A 9,347-nucleotide genomic window follows, 5' to 3' on the forward strand; every position below is an offset into this window, starting at 1 on the left:
TTTCTGCACTGTGTCTCTAACTAAAGTAAACTAAACACCAGCAAGGTGCTTTAGCAGTCAGTGGACAATATAAATGGGCAAGCTGAAGGTTTGAACTGCTGCCATTTCAAACATTATTTAACAAATTGCAATCTAAAAAGAAATTTAACTTCCAGTATTCCAAATGATTTTGAGAGGAATCTAATAAATATTGGGTTGCCAGTCAAGTGGCATCTGTCTTCCTACTGAAGGCTTGTCACAATCTAGGAGCAGTATGACAGGTGAAGGTTGTGGTGTGCTAAATGAGTGCAGCTTTTAATGTTGTGGATGCATCTTTGTTGCAGCTGCTGATGGGGACTATTGGCGACTCTTAAACCCAGGCGAGTACAAAGTCACTGCCAAGGCTGAAGGTTACTCGAGTGCAACCCGAAACTGTGAAGTGGGATACGACATGGGGGCAACTCCGTGTCATTTTATTTTGGCCAGGACAAACCTGGCAAGAATCAAGGAGATAATGGAGAAGTTTGGGAAGCAGCCAATCAACCTGTCACTTAAACGGTTTCGGCGGGTTCGGCACAGACGCCGCCAGTTGTAGGAACTCCTCCCGTGGACAAACTTACCAAGAGATAGACTTTCTAAAATAGCACATTACAAGATGTTTTATACAACATAACGCATTCTGCTAAAGTACAAGGTGTATTCTGTGTTTGTACTATCTGTGGACACCACATCCCGTTTGTTATTTCAATACAGGTCCACAACTGATTATCTGGCAACTGGTAGTCCAGCGCCTCCTTTAATCCTTACAAAATTCTCCCCCCGAAAATATTGCGTCTAGGCCTGGTGATGCAGCCGATGTCAACCTTATCGGGACTTCCGTGCTGATTGACGGGTTGAATCTTCCGGCTGCAGCCAGGGCTCTGGAACTCTGGCCCGGCCAGAACCGGCAGATGCGTTCCCATAGCCAACGTCCACGACCAACTTTGTGTGCCGGTATCTTGACCCTTCTAAGGCCGTGACCTCTGTTGGTCCAGCAAAACCGATAATCCAGAAAGGCTCTGGAATTAAGGGTGCCGGAAAATCAGTGGTGTGCCTGTATAACATTTGTAACTTTTACACTATTCAGCACTTTTCTGCACCACGTCATTTGAAAGCCTGCCACACCACTCCATACACACTGAGGACATTTTATTTGAAGAAGGATCTGAGGGCCTTGACCGGAAACGGTACCCATTCCTTCTCTCCAGCGATGCTGCCTGTCCTGCTGAGTTACTCCAGCATTTTGTGTCTATCTTTGCCTTAAACCAGCATCTGCAGTTTCTTCCACACACAAGGATATTTTAATTATTTGGTTTGGAAACACCGGCCACCTCTAACAGAGACTATATTGATTTTACTCATTTATCAAACAAGGTTGCCCTTTTAAATATTTTCCAAATACCGGAAGGATTTGGTTTATAAAGGAATAGAAACAAATGTAATTGGCACGCAGGAAAAGAGCAGCTGACCTAATAAACCTGCCGTACTGTGATCATCATGGCCGAATATTTCCTCCCTTCCCTAACTAATCCAAAGACATTACAGTGTCAGCAGCCACATCATCATGTGGGAAAGGTTAACACAAAAGGGTATAACAAAACTTAAGGAAAAATTCTGTTCCAACTCACTCAAATGTCGAACTTTATCTACAAAGATACTTCCCTAATATATGATTCAATCTTTACCACAGTATGAAAATAGCCCTACATCCGTTCCATCAGTTAGCAAGAGTGAATACCCACCATGTCAGTGTATTCCAGAGACTCACGGCTCAGGGGAAAAGAAAGACTGCCTTTTATAGTTTAAACTCATAACTCCTGCTCCTCCCAATTATCTGCCAATATATAATCTTTTATACCCCTCTCAGTCTCTGCTCCTCTAAACTAAATGTAACAATATCATTGGGTTTATGTTCCTTAATAATCATCCTTATTGCCATCCTCCAAACCTTTATCATGGTATCTGTCTCAATCCTTATTCTGAGGTCAAAGTGGGCACAGTATTCTACAATGTCAAAATGGTGTCCTTTGACATCCTAAATTATTCTATTAATTCAACAAAATAGCACGCTAATTTTAAACTGTGGTCTCTCTATTTTACTCACGAGCATTCAGTAATTGTGCATAATTGCATTAAGATGTCTTGCAGCCTCTTTCTGTATTACCTCCTGCAAATGATGCCTGGATTATGTTTAACTTTGTGTTTATCTAAATTAAACACCACTTGGCAATGCATGATCTAATTCTCGAAAACATTGAAATCCTTTGGATTGGATTGCTCTCTTTGATACAATATCCACCCTTGCACAGATAATGGTATTATCTGCATTCCATGCTCTGAACAATGACATGGAACTGGACTTAATACCAATCTCTGGGGAGATGCCACTGGTAACACATCTCTAAATTGATTCACATCAGATAAATACAACCTTTTGGCTGCAGGATTGAAGCCAATTTCTAATTTGATGTAAATATGTTTACTGATACCATCTTGTGCAGTTGCAGAATGTGAAGTATTTAAAACGTTTGTCGAAAAGGTCAATTTTTAAATCTATCCAAGTTATCAGCAGGTGGTGTCTAAATTATGTCTAAAAACATTGTAACTTGCAGTGGAGAACATCCTGAGTGATATTTTCTTCACCATTAGCACAAGTGTGATTGAGAAAAAATGATGAGAAAGAGTCCTTGCCTTCCATTAACCAAGTTCCCAGTCTCTGAGAATGTGAGTTGTTCATAGTGAATCCGTGATGAACAGCAACAATGAATCAAGCCCAAAATGGTCACCATTTTGTGTGATTTTGATTTGCATTGGCATTATGAAAAATGAGAGAATTGTAGAGTACAGAAACAGGCCTTAAAGGGCCTGTCCCACTTAAGCTATTTTTTAGGCGACTGCCGGTGACTAGGCTGGTGCCACATGGTTGCCGGGGTGTTGCCTGTATGGTCGTGAGTAGTCTCCTCAGTCGCCCAAAGAGCCGTAGTCTTTCTGGTCGCCACTGGATTTTCAACATGAACAAAATATTTGGTGACAGTGGGTTGACATAGCTTGACTTCTCCTGACGTAGGTGCTGTCGTAGGTTGTCGCCAGGTGACTTAGGTTTTCGACGGTGCTGATCGGTAAATTCCATTGGCGATTGCCTATGTCAACCTACACCAACTGGCGTCAGGTATCGGCGACTGAATTGTCTTCAGTTGTCGCCGACAGGGTCGTAGCTTGTCATAGCTTGTCGCGGGTGGACGTAGGATGACTTTGGTTGTCGCAGGTTGTCATAGGTGTGGTAATAGGTGGACGTCCTAATGGGTCGCCGGTTGTCAGTAGCTTGCTGTAGCTTTACGTCGACTAGGTGGTAGGTTGCTGTAGCTTGTCGTGGACATTGTGGTGATGGGGTCCAGTTGCCGGTTTATCGGCGACCTGCTACGTCTATGACAGTTGCCATCAGTTGCCTAAAAATCCGCCTAAGTGGGGCAGGCCCTTTACAACTCATCTTGTTCTTGTCAATTGTGATGCCTGTCTGCGCTAATCCCATTTGCCCACATTACACATGCATCCCGCTACTCCTTTTCTATTGAAGTATGTCCAAGTGTCTTTTAGATATTGCAATAGAATCTACATCCTGTGGCAGTATGTTGCAAATATCTACTACCCTCTACTTGAAAAAACTTAACATTTCTCCTTTAAATGTATCCCCTCACACCATAAAGCCGTGCCCTCTATCTCTGGACTCATCTGCCCTGGGAGAAATGACTACCTATCCTATTTATGCCCATCATCATTTTATTAAATTCTATAAAATCATCCTTCAGCTTCCGACATTCCAGTGCAAAAAAAACGCAGACTCTCTGATCTTCCAGGGCAATATCCCAGTAAATATCCCAGTATCTTACTGGGCAATATCCCAGTAAATCTCTTTTGCATTCTCTTTATCGCTATCAAATCCTTTCTGCAGTGTGACCACCAGGACTGTACCCAATTCCCGAAGAGCAATCAAACCAATGTTTCCTACAGCCACAGCATGATTAGACTAGACTTGAATGTACATTGTCCTCAGGTGTTTCACAAAGTTTCTGCCTTAGCTTGCTGTCCTGTATTGTTTTCCTACTCAAGTCTGTACAGGTTCACTAGATGCTGCTCCCACATTCATCTTCTCTGACATTTCTCATGACATATAATTCTACAGTCATGCGCTCAGGCAGATACGAGCCCGAGTAGTGTTAACAGTGCAATGTCTTTTGGTCCACGTGCAAAACATTAAGCTGAGATCGTTAGCTGCATTATGTGTTTTTTCTTGGCGGAGACATCTTTAGCTTAGTCTTGTGCAAATTCTGAGTTCAAATATAGGAAACAGTTAAACATTCAAAATTTTAAACAAAGTGAGGAAAGTTGCTGTGTTAAGACATTTAAATCTGCCCTACAGATTCACTCAGACTTTTGACAGACCACTTGAAGAAATTGGTGGCGATGCTTTGCTTTGCGGACTGATCAAAACTGAAGTCACCTGATGAGCTGCAACATAATAGGAGTATTCACTGGCTATTATAACCTGTGAGGCATTAAGATTTAATATTTATTTTGTGAGAAATTCTGGACGCCATGTGTGAGGAAGGATGTGCTGGCTCTGGAGAGGGTCCAGAGAAGGTTTGCAAGAATGATCCCAGGAATGAGGGGGTTAACATATGATAAGCGTTTGGTGCCACTGGGCCTGCACTCACTGAAGTTTAGAAGGATGAGGGGACACCTCGTTGAAACTTATCGAGTAATGAAAAGCTTGGATAGAATGGATGTGGAGAGGATGTTTCCACTAGTGGGAGAGTCTAGGACTACAGGTCATAGCCTCAGAATCAAACGACGTTACTTTAAGAAGGAGATGATGAGGAATTCATTTCATCTGAGGAAGGTGCATCTGGAATTATTTGCCACAGAAGGCTGTGGAGGCCGTCAATTGATTTTTTAAGGCAGAGATAGATAGATGTTTGTGTAAGGGGTTATGGGGAGAAGGCATGAGAATGGGGTTAGGTGGGAGAGATAGATCAGCCATTGATGGGCCGAATGGCCTAATTCTGTTCCTATCACTTATCACCTATCTAAGCAACCATGCAAACATATGGGAAACGGCTTTAGTCGTGGCTGCAGAATTCCTGGGGTCCATACCTGCTCCATTGCCGCAAGTTCTCGTCACATTTTACTGGTGAATTTTAACACATTCTTCAAGTTGTCACCACAGTTTCAGTAAGGAAATTCATAATCTGCTTTTAATCTATTCTCATAATACTTTCTGAAAGCATATGCAGAATGAAGCTAAATACCTAAATTAGAAGCAAACAAAGGAGGCATTAGTTTTTTTTTTAAATGTGATTCTTCAGAACCTCATTGACAAGCTGAATTAATTGCTCATGAACTGCAGTATAAACACTCTTATACGCAATAATAGTAATTTGCCATGAGCTGTGTAAAATGTAAAATCTCAACAGAAAATACTATGTTCAACTTGTTGTTTACTGAAAATGAAGCACGCCTGAAGTGTCAGTGGGTATGTACTGCACTGTTTTAATCTATTCAACTATCACTTTGTTCATTGGTTCTGCCAGCTGACTACAATCCTGTAGAAACAAGGCAGCATCTCAACAGTTCATGGATAGGTGACATTTTAGGATGGGATCAGTCTGTCGAAGGGTCCCGACCCAAAACATCACCTATCCATGTTCTCCAGGGATGCTGCCTGACCCATTGATGCCAACGATCAACGTAATGATGCACCCATTTTGTTCCTCCAGCACTTTGTGTCCATTTTTGCCAAATCCTTAATTCTAATTGCTGACAATTGGTCAGGTAAATTTGTATTCAGTCAACGGTGCTAAAAGGATCAAGTTCTCCTTGTACTCATCTCTACACATGGAGTCAATTAAAATGTTGGCGGGTACAACTGGTACTTTTACGCACTTTAACCATTGAAAACCAAAGACAAATTTCTCTTGTTGTGTATTTCAGAAAAGAGACTATCTCCACTGAATGAATTAGTAGCACAATCAATTTAAAACAACAGACATATATCATGGAATGGTCACAGAGTTAGGAGTAGTTTTTAGTTTGAATTCAGTGGAAATCTGATTGTGGATTGATGCAGCCATTGTGCCTGCCTCTGATTGGACTTACAGTTACCCCTATGGAGCACTGTTTGCTGTGTACTGTATTTAGTTTAATATTTGCTTTAGTCAAAGAATGGTGAACGCACTAACAGTTTGCTGGGGGAATTCAGAGGATCTAGCACCATCTGTGGGGGGGAATCAAATTGTCAATGGTTTGGGCTGAAACACTACACCTGGAAGGAGATTAGACAGGGAAGATAGTTGGTTTAAAGAGGAGAGGGATTAGGGTTACAAACCAAAATGTTATCAATATCTTTACCCCAGCAGATGTTGCAGGAGTTGCTAAGTTTCTCAAACAGAGTTCATATTGTTCCAGATTCCAGTATCTGGAAAGCAGTCTCCTGTGTTTCCAATGTACTGACAATGCCCGTGGATTGAAATTCCCTTTTAGGTAACCTAACACAGGAGCCCAGTACTCTGCCCCACTATGAACCCTAATACTTACCTGATGCAACCTTCACCAAGCATATTAATTGTGGAACATATGGGGAGAAGGCAGGCACGGGTTATTGATTGGTGATGATCAGCCATGATCACAATGAATGGCGGTGCTGGCTCGAAAGGTTGAATGGCCTCCTCCTGCACCTATTTTCTATGTTTCCTAATAGCTGGCAGCTTGCATTGTACATCCCTGGCGAGAGTTATGTGGAGTACAGTGGCTTCACCCTTTTGTATTAGGCTCTTAATAATCTTACCCGCTGTCCCTATAAACATCGGCAGGGTACTTAAAGGTGACCAAGTATTGTTTAATTTTATCGTGTATTTCAAAGGAGCAGGGGGTGTTATTCCTGACCACACAAGCAGTGCCTCCAGCCTGATCCCAATCCACACATGGTTCTTATTTCCTCCAGGCCTAGCCTACGTGAACCAGCCGATGTTCAGTGCTTTGTTTTGTTCTTTCGCAGGATGTGGCCAACATTAGCTTTGCTGCATGTAAAGTATTTTCCCAGTTATTGAGTACACCAAACATTAACCATGTAGAAGAGGAAAGAAATCATATTTAGGCCAAGAACATCTTTCCCTGAGTACTTAGGTGAACTGTTTTTTTTTTTTTTTTAATGATAATCCAGCCAGCCCAAATAAAAATCATATCGTACATCCTGATGCTGGATGCATTCTGCCAGATTTGTTTTCAGTTTGGATGGAAATTGAAGATCACTCTTTAATTGGTAAATGAACTATTATGAACATTTTATGTCCTGGTTGATCTATTTTTCTTTTACTTATGGTATGTGAGAGGAGCGGCTATTTTTAAATGTGGCCATCAAATTCTACCACCCACGGCCCCTTTTACCACCCACTTTAATTAGCAGAATCCATAAATCTACTTGTCCCTCTCTTCTCATTCTCCTGGCAGGATGATCATCGATCAATCTCCCACTTCAATCTTTAATTAAGTACTCCTCACCAGAGTGTCACTCTGCAAACATGGAAGTAATCTGTTCTTTACCAGCTTGCACCCAAGTGCAACTATTCCAATATGCTATCCCACTTTATTTATTTCGTTGTTGATGATTGCAATTCTAAATCATGTATCGAGTTACATTTCTCTTCCACTTATCGCATTGATATCTGCCAACCTGTTCCCTCAGCGCTAGTGCGTGGGTGCCTGTATTTATGTCTATTTTCTTCATTTTTCCTGAACCCAAAGGTATATATATCTTTAGTTTAATGAAGAAAGAAGAACAGTTTTTCTTATGCACAAATTTGAACCAAAGCCTTGTATTTTTAGAAGAGGATGTGAGGAAGTGGAATTGGAGCAACATCTGGAAGAATGTCTTTTGGGACAATATGAAAAGATAGCATTGTTTTTCTTCATATGTAATCAAGGCAAAACATTTAAAATACACAGAATAATTAATTATAAGCAGAAATATGTCAAAGCAGTGAACACAAATAAAAGGAAGTTTATAATGATTTTCAGAGCAAATTTTCAGCAATAACCATATAGCATGAAATTATCAGTAAGTTTTAATGTAAATAGTCAAGTTGCAAGACATTAAAAAAAATTAATATCATAAATGGTAGCATGAAACTTTACTGGAGATTATATTGTACCATTTCCCTTTAATGAATTGCTGCATCAAAGTTATTTTGATTTAAGCCTTTCTCTTAACTCTGAGTTTGATGTTTGGTGGAGATATGAACACAAAGCTAAAAGTAAACTATTGAGTTTATGTATATTTAAAAAAAAGCAATATTTTGCAAGATTACATTGACTATTTTAGTTATTGTTTACAACCAATTTACATTCTAATCTGACATGTAATCAGAGTGTAAGAAACAATTTTTATAGGTGTGGCTCTCGCTCTAAATTTGGTCTTGGAAAATATTTACCTATCGTATTCCTGCATAATGATTATATAATTACATAAATTTATTTGTTTGGTGTGCACTCGGATTTATGTTTAAAACTAAATGCCTATAACATTTTTATTCTAAGCCTGCTAGAATGACTATAACTTGTGCATTCAACATTAATTTGGCAAATTTGTTAAATTGCAATAATCTGAAATCAAAATGTTCTTGCACTTTAATAAAGCATTATAACAGTTACCTTGGCTTCTTGTGGCTGCATTGATTCAATGATGTTGCCATTCAACTGACTGAAAACAATCTTGACATTTTCTTCTATTCTTCTCTCACTGTGTGTTATTGTTTCAAATTGATGCCTATGAAGGGTGCTTTCAATGGTTTATATATAACTTTGTGTTCTCCTATAAAGATTTTCCAGGCTCACAGTGAAAAGAGTAATCCTTTGTTGGTATGCCCTTGCAAAGCACATCAGCTCAGTCTTTAAGGAGATTGATGTCAAACAATAACACTCCATGTATCTTTTCCATCAAGAATCTTTTAGTTCTATCTCACAAAGCAGATCAATGTAGAGGAATGTATTACAGATAAAATATAGCTATTCTGTCAACTATATTTTCTACTATCTTCTGTAAATAAATCTGTTTGGAAATCTTTATGTGAACTTCACTTTTAATCAGATTATCCTGTCAATTGAATTATTTAATGGTGGTTTCCCAAAATTGGAATATTTATATATGGTGCATGTCTTAACCATCCAATTATTTTATTAAAACAAACCTTAAGGTGCATACAATCTATATGATCAGAATTATTTTTTTTTTCAAAATAAGTATTGTCCAATGGGTTATGGTATGATGAAAATGTAAC

General features: G+C 39.7%; 1 protein-coding gene across 1 annotated transcript in view; it reads left to right on the forward strand.

Moving 5' to 3' along the window:
• Window positions 1–9,101, forward strand: part of cpxm2 (carboxypeptidase X (M14 family), member 2) — a 162,359-nt gene extending 153,258 nt beyond the window's left edge. Inside the window, exon 14 of the mRNA XM_055646765.1 lies at window positions 324–9,101. Within this exon, the coding sequence (XP_055502740.1) occupies window positions 324–574 (251 nt within the window). The 3' untranslated portion in view covers window positions 575–9,101. The remainder of the gene's footprint in view (window positions 1–323) is intronic.
• The last annotated feature ends 246 nt before the right edge of the window (window positions 9,102–9,347 follow it).

The sequence above is a fragment of the Leucoraja erinacea genome, chromosome 15 (genome assembly GCF_028641065.1).
Source record: "Leucoraja erinacea ecotype New England chromosome 15, Leri_hhj_1, whole genome shotgun sequence".
NCBI lineage: Eukaryota > Metazoa > Chordata > Chondrichthyes > Rajiformes > Rajidae > Leucoraja > Leucoraja erinaceus.